The 12,748-nt window shown below is 59.2% G+C and overlaps 2 protein-coding genes across 2 annotated transcripts in view; one reads left to right on the plus strand and one right to left on the minus strand.

Moving 5' to 3' along the window:
* Positions 1–4,107, plus strand: part of CDH23 (cadherin related 23) — a 178,118-nt gene extending 174,011 nt beyond the window's left edge. Inside the window, exons 59-67 of the mRNA XM_041490062.1 lie at positions 44–141; positions 226–346; positions 521–600; positions 907–947; positions 1,345–1,405; positions 1,808–1,937; positions 2,019–2,141; positions 2,318–2,431; positions 3,513–4,107. Of these exons, the coding sequence (XP_041345996.1) occupies positions 44–141; positions 226–346; positions 521–600; positions 907–947; positions 1,345–1,405; positions 1,808–1,937; positions 2,019–2,141; positions 2,318–2,431; positions 3,513–3,839 (1,095 nt within the window). The 3' untranslated portion in view covers positions 3,840–4,107. The remainder of the gene's footprint in view (positions 1–43; positions 142–225; positions 347–520; positions 601–906; positions 948–1,344; positions 1,406–1,807; positions 1,938–2,018; positions 2,142–2,317; positions 2,432–3,512) is intronic.
* A 1,264-nt stretch (positions 4,108–5,371) lies between these two features.
* LOC121365684 (prosaposin-like) lies at positions 5,372–12,544 on the minus strand. The gene is made up of 15 exons (XM_041490070.1): positions 12,322–12,544; positions 9,171–9,295; positions 8,819–8,893; positions 8,607–8,732; positions 8,203–8,397; positions 7,569–7,712; positions 7,284–7,340; positions 7,037–7,045; positions 6,845–6,952; positions 6,567–6,653; positions 6,296–6,479; positions 6,049–6,218; positions 5,890–5,970; positions 5,637–5,744; positions 5,372–5,548 (listed from the first exon to the last, which is right to left on the minus strand). Exons 1-15 carry the CDS (start codon positions 12,380–12,382, stop codon positions 5,513–5,515), a joined length of 1,566 nt encoding a protein of 521 aa, XP_041346004.1. The 5' UTR covers positions 12,383–12,544; the 3' UTR covers positions 5,372–5,512.
* Positions 12,545–12,748: the final 204 nt, after the last annotated feature.

Consider the following 12,748-nt stretch of genomic DNA (forward strand, 5'->3'; position numbering starts at 1 on the left):
GGAGACTTCTCTCCCACCTGCAGACCTTGCTGTCTCTCCCCAGTTCCACGTTGACAAGAAAGGCCGGGTGAACTTTGCCCAGACAGAGCTGCTGATCCATGTGGTGAACAGGGAGACCAACCGCATCCTGGACGTGGAGCGGTACGCCCCCTGGCCCCCCACCAGCCTGGCTCCATGGGGACCCTGACCAATGTCAAGGTGCCCAAGCAACCCTTCTCTTCCCAGGGTTATTCAGATGATAGACGAGAACAAGGAGCAGCTGAGGAATCTCTTCAGGAACTACAACGTGCTGGACGTGCAGCCTGCCATTACTGCCCGGGCACCAGACGACCTCTCGGCTCTGCAGGTAAGGGTCCAGCTGGGCTTGGAGGAGCTGCTCCAGCCCTCTGGGGGTGGTGTCCCTTCCCATGGGGACTGGTCAGTGCCTGCAGAGTAGTTCCACCCATATAACTTGGGGCATGTGGCCAGAGCAGGTGCTGGCTGCATGCCAGATGTTTCCCTGTGCCTCTGTCTCTCCTAGATGGCAATCATCGTGCTGGCCGTCCTGCTCTTCCTGGCTGCCATGCTCTTCATCCTCATGAACTGGTACTACCGGACAGTGTGAGTAACTCTTGGGCTCTGCTCAGCCTCTGCAATGTCCCCTTAGACCAGGGGGAGCAGCGTGGCTTCTCCTGGCCGTGGAAATGCCAGCAAGCAAAGGAGGGCATCAACTTCCAAATGCCTCTTCCTCCAAAATGCCTGGTTTTAATACTCATGGTATTAGTACACCTCCCCTCAAAGCTCCCTTATTTAATATTCAACATTTAATGCACCCTCTGTATGCAGGGTCATTGCAAATCTATGTGTCCTTCTGCTTTCCAGCATGTTCCTTATTTTCTACCCCAGCTGGCTGTGTTTCTTTTGCAGGCATAAAAGGAAATTGAAAGCCATCGTGGCTGGCTCCACTGGTGAGCAGTGTTTGGGGTGTCCCAGCAGCATGGGAGAGTTGGGGTGCATGAAGAGCATGGAAGGTGGCCACAGGGAGACATGGTGGGGATGTCATGGGGTGTATATCAGAGGTGATCCTGCCCAGCGAGGTGTGATGGTGGGAGGCGTGGAGGGTGGCCACAGGGAGACATGGGGGATGTCATGGGGTGTATATCAGAGGTGATCCTGCCCAGCGAGGTGTGATGGTGGGAGGCTTTTCTCAGCTTCAAGCTCTGTGTTACCTGCCACACCCTACCGTGTTTCTCACTGCCTTTTTGGTTCCTCTTCATCCCTCCCTAATAAAGAAATGTCACCCCATGGTTTGCTGCTAAGCCCAGCAATGTGCTGCCCTGTAACTCTCATCCCTGCCTTTTGCAGGGAACAGAGGCTTCATGGACATCATGGACATGCCAAACACCAACAAGTACTCCTTTGATGGGTGAGTGCCACCTCCTGGGGCTGGAGGCTGCTCCCAAGAGAGGGATGCCTGTGTTTCAGAGCCAGGAGGTGGAGACATGATGTCTCTCTGCTCTGCTCTGCTCTGCTCTGCATGAGGCACTACTGATCCTGGGACACATGCTCACTCTGAGAGCTTTCTAAGCTAAAAAATATCATTCTTTCTTTTGTGACTCCATCTCTGCCAATCCTGGCCAGGTTTGGGGTAAGCAGAGATAATGGGCAGGGTTTCACACCCATCTGGATCCAGAGCAGCCAAATTCATACCTGCACAGAGCAGGAGGAGGCAGTACAGCCTCAGCATGTACTGCCCCCCGGCTCTGGACGGGGTTAGGGATAACGCCGCTCTTTGCCTGCCCTGATGGCTGTTCCTCCCCCCGGGCAGGGCCAACCCGGTGTGGCTGGACCCCTTCTGCAGGAACATGGAGCTGGCGGCGCAGGCGGAGCACGAGGACGACCTGCCGGAGAACCTGAGCGAGATCACCGACCTCTGGAACAGCCCTGCCCGCACCCACGTGAGACACGGCCCCGCCGGGACACCGTGTCCCCGCGGCTGCCACCCCCGGCAGCTCCTGAGCCGCTGTCCCCTCCCGCAGGGCACCTTCGGCAGGGAGCCCTCCGCCGCCAAGCCCGAGGATGACCGCTACCTGCGGGCAGCCATCCAGGAGTACGACAACATTGCCAAGCTGGGGCAGATCATGCGGGAGGGACCCATCAAGGTGAGCGCTGAGGGCAGGCGTGCTGCACCCAGGAGTCTTCTTCTCTCGCAGCTGCACCTTCCAGGTTCACAGCGCCAAAGGGTGGTGTCGCTCCAAAAAATGCTGGGGTGGGGCCAGCCTCCCTCTGAGCAGCCCATCTCCCCTGGATAACCCACAGTCTCTCCCCCTCCACCCAGGGCACTCTCCTGAAGGTGGTCCTGGATGATTACATGCGCCTGAAAAAGCTCTTTGCCCAGCGGATGGTGCATAAGGCCACCGCCAGTCAGGGGGACCGCTCCTCGGTCTCGGAGGTAGAGGGTGTGCATGGCTCTGGGGAGGTGCTTGCCGTGCCCTCTGGGATGCAGTGTGTCTTCCTGGCCCCACAGGCTGTGGTCACTCCCTGTGGCTGTGGTCCCTGTCACCCAGTGGTGCCCCCACTCTCTGCTTGGTCAAAACAAGCCAGATATCGGTTTTCCACTGGTTCCCACTGCTGTTTTTTCACTGGTTTTCCAGGCTGCTAGTTCCCCACAGTGACTCTCTGTGCTTCCTCTGATCAGTACACAGCACCTCCTCCCTTGATCTTTCTGACCCCAGGAGAGGACACCCCTCTTTGCACACTGGGCTCTGTCCATCAGCTCCCATTTCTGCCAAGGCTGGCCAAAGCTTCCCTTCCTTCTGCTTCTCTGGTTTTTGCCTCAAAAACACAGGGTTTTGAGGCAAAAATGCTGGGATGGAGAGTGTTGGTGCAGAAGGGCTGGTTTGGGGAGAAGAAACTCCTCCTGTGGCCTTGTGGGGGAGCATCTTCTCTTCCTTCTGCTTCTCTGGTTTTTGCCTCAAAAACACAGGGTTTTGAGGCAAAAATGCTGGGATGGAGAGTGTTGGTGCAGAAGGGCTGGTCTGGGGAGAAGACACTCCTCCTGTGGCCTTCTACCTTTCACAGGGGTGCAAAATGAGGGGCAAAGAGGGCAGAGAACAGCAGTGGGATGGGAGATGCCTTTCAGCCCTTCTGCCCTCCATCTATCCATGCCCTTATCCCCCTTCAGCCTCATCCAGCCTTCCTTCATCTTCTTTCCCTCTCTGCCTCCTGCCCCTCCACCCTCATACAACCCCAAATTCCAACCTGGGTCCAAATCCTCCTTGGCCACGCTGGGGACAGCTGCAGGACACACCACCCATCTGGCAGATGGTGCCTGAGCTGGGGCATCTGCCCGAGGATGGAGCGATCCAGCTGGAGGCCGTCTCCTGGTGATCCTCATCACCAAGCTCTGAGCGTGCTTCAGAAGAGGAGGGCCCTTCCCTCTGGCTGGACTCCAGCATTACAGGAGTCAGGGAAGCCAGGAGCTGCTGTGGCCATGGTGGTGATTCCCTCCCTCCTCCATGGCTCTCTTGCAGCTGATCCAGAAGGAGCTGGAGGACGAGGAGGAGGAGCGCAGCCCCAGCCAGGGCAGCCTGCGCTTCCGCCACAAGCAGCCGGTGGAGCTGAAGGGTCCCGACGGCATCCATGTGGTGCACGGCAGCACGGGCACGCTGCTCGCCTCCGACCTCAACAGCCTGCCCGAGGACGACCAGAAGGTGCTGGGTCGCTCGCTGGAGACTCTGACCGCCGACTGCGGGGGCTACAGCGACCACAATGCCCGCACCGAGTCGGCCAAGTCCACCCCGCTGCACAAGATGCGGGAGGTGATCATGGAGAGCCCTCTGGAGATCACCGAGTTATGACGAGCGGTGCTGCCGCCGCTGCTGCTCCTCTAGGCGAGCCGGGGCCGGCGGGGATGAAGCACAGAGCAGGGGGGCCGTGGTGGGGGCCGGGGGCAGCCCGAGACCGGTGCTTGGCCCCCTCTTTCCCTGCAGGAGTCCAGGCTAGCCGGTGCAGATGGCTCCGGCAGCCTTGGAGAGCTTGGCCCCGGCAGAGGGCTCTCAGGACCGGAATGCTTTTACTCGCCTGTCATTTATCCATGAAACCATTAAATTTTTTTTATTTTTCTTATTAAAAAAAAAAAAAAAAGTTTTTTTTCTAAAAAAAAAAAAAAAACAAAAAGGGAAAAGAAAAGCTAAATTAATCTGATGAGTCCAGACTGGACAGGGGGGAAGGTGCAGTGAGGATGCAGGTGATGTGCTGCCACAGCAACCCCAGGCACAGGCCGGGGACAAGCAGCTGTCACACCTCGACCACGAGCATGGGGAGGACCAGGGAAGTGTGGGGAGAGACCGAATCCTTTTGGCATTAATGTCACCTTTCCAGTAAGGAAAGACCCAAAAAATTAAAAAGAAAAGAAAACCCAACCCAAAGACATTCCTCCATTTTGCTGGCTTTACCAAAACTTGTTGCGATGTCAAAAAAGAGAGAGACTAACTGAGGCTTCTGGATGTCGAGTACTCGTGCGTGTCTTTTGTTGCCCTTTTCTTTCCCCTTCTCTCTTGCATTTGGGTTTGTTTGTTCGGGGGTTTGTTTCCAGTCGTAACCTTGTGGAGAGTTTCGGGCACGGTCTGTTACGGGACTCAGAAATACACTGTCTATGGCTTTGGGTAACCTGTCTGTCGTCCTTCCTGCCCACATCCATCAGGCCCAAACCCCCTTAGGAAGAGAAGATCCTCTTTTAACTCACCCCTCAATCCATCACCTTCACGAGGTGCCACCCTGGGTGTTGCTGCACCTTGGATTTTGGGGGAAGCATTAAATGTTCTCCGGGTTTGCCCACAGTCCCATTGCAGCGCCCAGCACAAGGAGGAAGGACACAACCAGCCAGGCTCACGGGAAAAATTTATTTGTGGTGGGATGCTCCCATACACGCCCAGGATCAGGCACTGCGGGCATCCCCCCGACACGGCGGGGAGGGACGAGCCAGCACCCCGCTGCCCTCACCACCACGGCTGGGTCAGCACAGGACCCCCAGCAGGGATGGGCGTGTGAAAGGAAATCCTGGCACCCAAACTCATTCATTTTATGTTCAGGTGAGGCCGCCGCCAGCCAGCAGTGGGGGGCCAGCGTTTGGGCAGCAGAACCCAGCCCAGCCCACGGGGACAGATCCACATTGCAGGATCTGAGCCGTACGAGTGGTTCAGGGTGGGATGGAGAGGTAGAGAAGGGATTGGGAATGGAGATAGAGGTGGGAATAGAGGTTGGGGATTTTGCAGTCATCCTGAGAGACGTCAAGGCTGAATCCCTAGTCCTGAAAATATTAACGAGTCCCTTAACCTGATTTGGAAATCCAAGCCCCAGGAGTGGAAGAGGAAGCGGCCGAGGCCGCTGGGGTTCCCCGCAGCCCCGCCGGCGCGACGAGGCCGGTTGGCTCCTGCCATTGCCGTCTGTGAGTGCAGGCACGTCCCAGGGAAGGGAGCCAGGATCCCCAGCCAAACGGCAGAGCAAGTCCAGCCAGCTGGGGAGATGGCTCCTAGTTCCACACGTGGCGCCGGCAGTGTGCGACGGCCTGCAGGAGGGACAGGGATGGCGTGGGATGCGGGGACCGCCGGCACGGCACCCTCCGGCCCCAGGGAGGGGACACGGCCGGCACTTACACTGCACTCGACCGCCGTGGCCATGTTCTTGCACCAGTACTGCGGGCCCCAGACACAGGGGGCCGAGCCCAGGAGATCCTCCTTGCCTGAGTCACAGGCTTTGATTTTCTGCATTGCAAAGGAAAAAGGTGGGAGGGAGAGGAAGAAAACCTCCATGAGGAACGTCTGATCACCCCAACCCTCTCCCAGCCCGCAGGCTTGGACAAAGGAGGCCCATCTTGGCCAGGGCCGCCCCAGGGATGAAGACACTCACAGTGCAGACGAAGGTGGGGTCCATCATCTGCACGAAGAGCCGCACGGCCGCCGGCTCGTACTGCAACACGAGCGCCTGGCACTGGGAGGGAGAGAGGGGTGAGCCCGGCGGGGGCGGCGGGGGTGGTTCTGCTGGCCTGGGTGTGCCCCCTCAGCTCACCTTGCTGGTGAGCGGCATGGGCAGCATGGCGCAGCCCTTCTCCAGCACCTCGCCCAGCTCCTCCAGCGTCTTGTTCTTCAGCAGCTCGTTGTCGAAGTAGGTGACGAGGATCTGGCAGACGTTGCAGAAGGCGCCGGCGCTCACCGCCAGCTGCTCCGGGGATTCGGCCCCTGGAGGACACGGCCATCAGCACATCAGCACCAACGGAGGGGACGCCCCGCTGCCCGGGCTCGGGGTGCCAGCTCACCGTGCCGGGTGTCCCCGCTGCGGGGGCAGCAGCGCACCATGGTGCAGACGGCCGCGGGGTCGGTGGCCTCCAGCAGCATGATCACCACGGCCTTGCCGTAGGAGTTGACGAAGTCCTTGCACTGCCCGATGACGCCGTGGGGCAGCATGTAGCACACCTTCTCGATGTCATTCACCAGCTGCTCCTGCCGGCACAAGGCGGAAGAGGGAAACCCCGGCTCCCTGCTGCCCCTTGGCCCCCTGTGCCAGCCCCCAGCAGCGGTGGGGCTCACCTCTGTCACGTTGTTCTCCAGGAGGCTCTCGACTGTCTTCACGGTGAACTGGCACATGTCACACAGCGGAGTGCTCCACACCCTGTCCTGTCAGGACAAGGGGATAGGATGTATGCCAAGCGCCCCAGAGCCACCCTCATCCTATTCCACCATCATCCCCACGTAAGGCATTCCCCACCTTGGATAAACAGAGGTGAAATAAAATACAAAATGAGGCTCCCTCTTTACAGTGTTTGGATTTCAAGGAGCACAGCACAATTGAGGGGGTCCCCACTTACCCCCAGCATGCTCAGGGCCTGCATCAACCTCTCTGTGAGCAGCGTGTGGAGGGGCAGCGCTGAGTTGGAGGCACAAAGTCCCAGCTGGCCACACAGCTCCGTTGGGGCCTGGGGAGAGAGACATCCCAAATCAGGCAGGCTTTGGCACCTGGGAGGGGAACTTCAGTGCATCAGGGCACGGATCTCACTTACCTCAGCCTGCTACCGGTGGAGGGGCCAGAAAATGGCAAGAAAAGATGAAAACAAAACATAATTTCAGCAGACGCAAGGCAGAGAGGAGGGGAAAAACAAATCAATATTTTGTAGGAATATTAGGCAGTGAGCTTAAAAAAAAAAAAAAAGGGAGCATTTGCTGATGAGGCCCCTTGGCTGTGCCACTCAGGCCCCCAGCTGGCACCCAGTGACCCCTGGCACTCCCGGGGAGCCCTCAGCCTCTTACCAGGTAGTGCAGCAGCTGGGCAGCCGTGTCCACGTACTCGGCCAGGGAGCGCTTGCACTGCGGGAGGGAAACAGCGTCAGGGCCCGACCTGGCCACACCTCCCGGGGCAGGCATCTGCAAGAGGTGCTCCCATCCAGGAGGAGAAGGCAGCACATCCCTGGAAGTGTCCAAGGCCAGGCTGGAAAGGGCTTGGAGCAGCCTGGGATGGCAGAAGGGGTCCCTGCCCATGGTGGAATGAGATTGTCCCTAAGGCCCCTCCCAGCCCAAACCCTGCTGGCCCCTCACCCGCTGTGCCAGGTCGGGTGTCAGGGTCTCACAGACCCTCTTGGCGTGGCCCACCAGTGCCCAGGTGAAGGCAGTGTTGGTCCCCAGCGCCTGCTGCACGGCCGTCACCAGCTGCAGGCAGTGCCCGCACACCTCCTCCATCTCCTGCAGGGTAACAAGGGCAGGGACATGTTGGTACCCCCAAAATAAAACCAATCCCCCCACCCCCAACCTGCATTTGCTGGGCTGGGATTTAAACACTAGCTGCAATTTGGGGCAGCACTCTGACCGGCATCGCTCATTTCCCTCCTGCATCCTGAAATATCCCCCCAAATTGGCAACACTGCCAGCCAGAAGTCATTTCATCTCCGCAGAAATTTTAGGGGCTTTCTCTAATTGTTGTTAAGTAGGTGATACTTTTAAGGGGATTCTCACCCCTGAGCAGCATTAGGATGCTGGCACAGATTGTCCAGAGAAGCTGTGGCTGCATAATTCCTGGAAATGTCCAAGGCCAGCTTCAATGGGGCTTGGAGCAACCTGGACATGTTCCCTGTTCATGGCAGGGATTTGGAATGAGATGATCTGCAAGGTCCCTTCCCACCCAAACCGTCCCATGGCTCCATGACCAGCACCATCCTTGCCTGTGCCACGGTACCTGGGCCTCGCTGTGAGGCAGATCCTGGGGATGGAGCAGGAGGGGCACGTTGGCCATGAAGGGGGCAATGAGGTCAGCAAAGTCCTGGGTGGGGCCTGTGGCAGCTGGTGGTGGCTGCTGATACTTCAAGGTCCCCGTGGGTCTGTTCCGGCGCTGGCACAACTTGATGGTCCCACACACCACCTTCGGTTCTGACTGGGGGAGCAGAGGGGTGGGGTGGGGGCTTGAGGCTGCACCTCCCCCGTCACACCCAGACCCCACCCACCCCCACCCTGGGTCGTTCCCCTCTCCATCTTGTCCTTCAGATGGTTTGTCCCAGGCTCTAGGAGCATTCTTTGCTCTGCAAGCCCCCAGGACATCCCAAACTGTGGAAAAACCCAAACCTGGGGCTTCCCCTGCATTACCAGCACTTGCTTGCCCAGCTGGACAAGGACGAGGATGCCCGTGTCCACCATCCTCTTGCACTTGACAGACCAGTCCTGGAAGGGCAGGTACTGGCATCTCTTATCCAAGAAGAGCCTCAGCTTCTCCTGGGGGACAGAGAGAGAGGTCAGGGCCTCAGTGGGGTTGGCAGGGAGGAGCACCAGCCCCACTCCCCCTTCCCACTGAGACCCACCTCAGTGCGGTTGTCCTGCAGGATCTTGCCCACCACAGAGACTGCCACCTGGCACAGGTGACAGGGGATCCCCTTCTGCTGAGACAGAGGGGGGACACGTCGGGATGCTGTCACGGCACCCAGACCCTCCCCAAATCCCAATCCTCCACCCAAAAAACACCCCGTGTGAACGTCCCGGGGGCACCCATTGGCTTCTGCCATTCGCTCTGCAGACGCGCTGCTGCGGGATGCGGGATGCGGGATGCGGGATGCTGGGGTGGGTGGGCGGGGATTCTCCTGCCATCCCCGTGTTCTGGGGCAGACGGGCACCTCTCCCGCAGCCCCCCGCATTCCCTGCTCCCAGCTCGGTTACCCCCAGCGCCCGGTCCCACGCCGTGAGCCGGCAGAGCTCCAGCGCCCCGCACTTGGCCGCGGTGGCCGCGTCGCGGCACCAGTCCTCCGGCCGCTCGCCACACTCGTGGAGGGGGCTGGCCCCGGCTGTGGGAGGGGAGAGGAGACTGTCAGCCCTCAAGGCACCCCAAGACCCCAAACGAGCGATGCTCCTCGCCCTCCTGCTATGATTCCACCTCAGTCCCAAAGTCGTGGAGGAGGAAGGGGGTGTTTCATTAATAAATGATTTTTTAAGGTCGGTTTTGCCAGGCTGCCAGCTTTCCCAATGGGATGTCACAGGGTCAGAAGCAAAGGGGATTTGAGGCTCATCCTCAGCCTCTCAGCATACTCTGACAAGCTGCGGAGGCGGCTGCTTATAAAAGCAGCAATAAATCTTGCAAAACGGGCAAACCCGGGGCGCCGGCGCTCAGCCCAGCACGGTAGCCAGATAATCACGCCACGGCTCCCGGCAACGATTGAGCAACCCCACTTTTGGTGGGGTTCTTTTGGTTTTATTTCCTCCCCACGACAGCATTTTCTCCCGGCTGTAAATCCCCGGCACGGCAGCATGGCCCGCCCCGTGGCGCAAGAGCAGCGCTTTAATTGCCACCTTGGTGTGTCAGGACTCATTCGGGATGGGGCCAGTGCTTGTTTGCACCGGGAACTGTGCCCACCCAGGATGCGGCTGGGGAGGAGGGGCCAGAAGGCACAAGCCAAGCCCTTCGCCGCCTTGGCCTCCCTTGGCCGGGAGCTGCTCCGGGAATTTGGGGGCAGCAGAGCAAAGGGACAGACAGACCCTGCTGCAGGGCTTTAAGCAAGAGGCGTTTCTAAGCAAAGCACAACCCTCCCCGGTCCGAGCACTTGCATCCAGCTTTTATCCCTCAGCCCTGTCTATGATTTTGCAGAGCAGGAATAAAGTCAAAGGCAGAAACTGCTCTTTCCACCCAACCCTGCCCTTATCGGGCTTCTCCCCAAAGCCGCTTTCCTTTCCCTGCACTCTGGATTTTGGCAACGCCTCCGGCTCATCCCTGAGACTGCAGCGTGAGGTGCCCATGGAAAGTCCCGGGGGCTGGGGGTTGTGGGGAGAGGGGTCCCCAGCCCCCCGCACCATCCCCGCCTGCCCCAGAAGAGCTGGCGCACCCGGCGGTGCCGGGCGGTGTTTCAGCCCCGATTTCCCCATCGGGCTGACAGCAGCGCTGGGGCAGGCGGGCCCCGGGGCAGGGCGAGTCCCCCCGGGTTCCCAGGCTTCCCACACACCTTCCCAGCTGCGCGATGCCGCGCTCGCCGCATCAGCTGAGAGGGATATATTTATGTTTTTCAACCCTGGCCCCAGCATCAGGGCAAACAGGAATGGCAAGTCAGCGGAGGCATTAAGGGGCAGCACCAAAACCAAGGAGGCGGGAGACAACAACCCCACAGCTTTTTTCTGATCTGGTCCCGCAGCATCTGTCACGGAGCTGTGTTGGAGCCCGGACCCCGTGGTGGGGTGGGGAGGATCTAAAAGACACGGGTGGTTTGGTCCTGCACTTCCCTGGCTCGCAGAGATCCTCAGCTCAGCACTTACCCCTCACCCTGCTCAAGCTGAAAGTCAGGCAGCAAGTTCTGGGCCAGAAAGTAATTAGGACTAATCATAACACCCAGCAGCTGAGAGCAGGGGGAGCTTCCCCAGGTGGAAAGCACTGCCACGGGGTAAGCAACTGGGGCACCTGGTGTCCCGTGAGCTCTCCTACACGTCTCAAAGCCGTGTGCTGGAGCTGCCTCATGCTGTCAGGCACACAGGCAGCAGCCTTATTAAATGATGCCATTTTTGGGAAAGGAGCAAGGCAGGGATGCTCCCGTGCCACTGCGGTTCCAGGCCAGCCACAACTACCCTATTCCTGTCTGCCAGGCCCGGGGCATGGGGTGGGCTTCGCTCAGGGGGGATCCAGCACCGAGCTCCAGCTCTGGCAGGGCTGTGCTGGCATTCCCCGGAGCGCCCCGGCCGAGCCGGCCGAGCCTGGCGAGCCGGTTGTGACATAAACCCCGGGGGTGGCAGCGTGGGCCCCAGCGCCCCAATTCCCGGCCTGGCGCACGCCCCTGTTACAGCAAGAACCATAAATACACTTTTCCCAGCTCGCAAAGCCTTCTCTCCAAGGCTCGCAGGGTCCCCGGTGCCGCAGCACCCCCGCGCCGTGCGGCCGAGCCCCGCCGGCTCCCGGGGCAGGCGGCACCGCGGGGCTCGGACGTGCCGAGCACAGGTGAACTTTCCTGCTCTGCCTGTTGCTGGCTGGAACACCCGGACACGTCCCCGCCAGCACGGGTCACGCGTGTGCACCCACAAAACCTGGGCATGTCATGTTGGGGATGCCCAGTGGCCAAGCCTGGGGTAACTGGGGTGCGAGGGAGGCTCTTCACTCTAAAACAGGGGGGGTTTGCTTGCAAGAGCAGAGCTCATCTTATTCCAGGGGAGATGTCCCCAGGAAGCAGCGATCTGCCCTCAAGCAAGGAGCAGGGGTTGGAAGCAGGCCTTCCCCAGCTTGGTTCCTGGGGATGGATGACTAAGGGACAGCAGCAGAGGTTTGCCTGCAGGAGGATTCACTCACAGATACCCAAGTGCCAGTGCTGAGAGGGCTCCTGAGGTGAGGAGAGATCCCCATCACCCCATCAGCCTTCCTGGAGCTCAGCAAGCCACAGCAGAGCCAACTTCCTGCCTCCTGTATCTCCTAAGAGGACCCTGAAGAGAAGGGCAGCTTCATGGTCACACTGTTGTGACAACCAAGCACCTTCCTCCAGCTCACACATCAACAGCCAGGCCCCAAAACCAAGGGCAGTAGAGAGAGCAGCCCCTCTCCCCCACTCTGTCACAGCTTCCCTCCTTCCACATCCCAGCACACCACCAGCTGCACCTGAATCCCAGAGAGGGGAGGGAACAAACCCCTTTTGCCCTGAGATCACCTTTACAGGCCAAAGTTCCAACTCTCAGCTCCAGGTGGGTAGCACAGACAGTGGTACCACCTTCCCCAGCTCTCCTCTGCCCAACTCCAACACCAGAGGAAGCACATTATGGAGCTTAGACACCAAAGCTGGGATGTTTTGGGATTCAGCAGGGTTTTCTGGGCTGTCCACATCCTACCTACCTCCAGGCCTGGCCTTACCTTGGTAGGAGCCCAGGCACACAGAAATGATCAGCACCAAGCCACTCCATTTGCTCTCCATGCCGTTCCTAAGAGTCCTCAGTGGCTGGCTCCTCTCCTATGCTGCTCCCAGACTGAGGAATCTTGGATGGGCTGGGAGAAGCAGTGAGAATCCACACCTACGCAGGGCAATTACCACACCCCTCACTTTATGCCTTGATTATAAAATCATCACCAGGGAGGGAGGGACCAGAGGCAGGCAGGTATTCCCAGGAGGTCAGAAGCAGCCCAGAACCTGCTGCTCAGCGCTCACCTGGCTGCGGAGGGTGGGCACGCACAGGGAGAACTGGCCCAGAGCCACGTGACAGCCCCTTTGAATGACACTTTTATATTTTCTTTCTCTGCCTTTGAATGACATTTTTATACTTTATTTGGAATCAGGCAGGGA

The sequence above is a fragment of the Pyrgilauda ruficollis genome, unplaced genomic scaffold, assembly GCF_017590135.1.
Source record: "Pyrgilauda ruficollis isolate IOZ18807 unplaced genomic scaffold, ASM1759013v1 scaffold98, whole genome shotgun sequence".
Lineage (NCBI taxonomy): Eukaryota > Metazoa > Chordata > Aves > Passeriformes > Passeridae > Pyrgilauda > Pyrgilauda ruficollis.

Bases quoted from the DNA above. Each gene is read 5' to 3' on its own strand.
- LOC121365684 (XM_041490070.1), bottom strand. From the start codon at position 12,382: ATGGAGAGCAAATGGAGTGGCTTGGTGCTGATCATTTCTGTGTGCCTG. The intron at 8,894-9,170 runs GTAACCGAGCTG...CTGTCTCAGCAG, and splicing joins CGTGGGACCGGGCGCTGGGG to AAGGGGATCCCCTGTCACCT. The intron at 8,733-8,818 runs GTGGGTCTCAGT...TCTGTCCCCCAG, and splicing joins TGCAGGACAACCGCACTGAG to GAGAAGCTGAGGCTCTTCTT.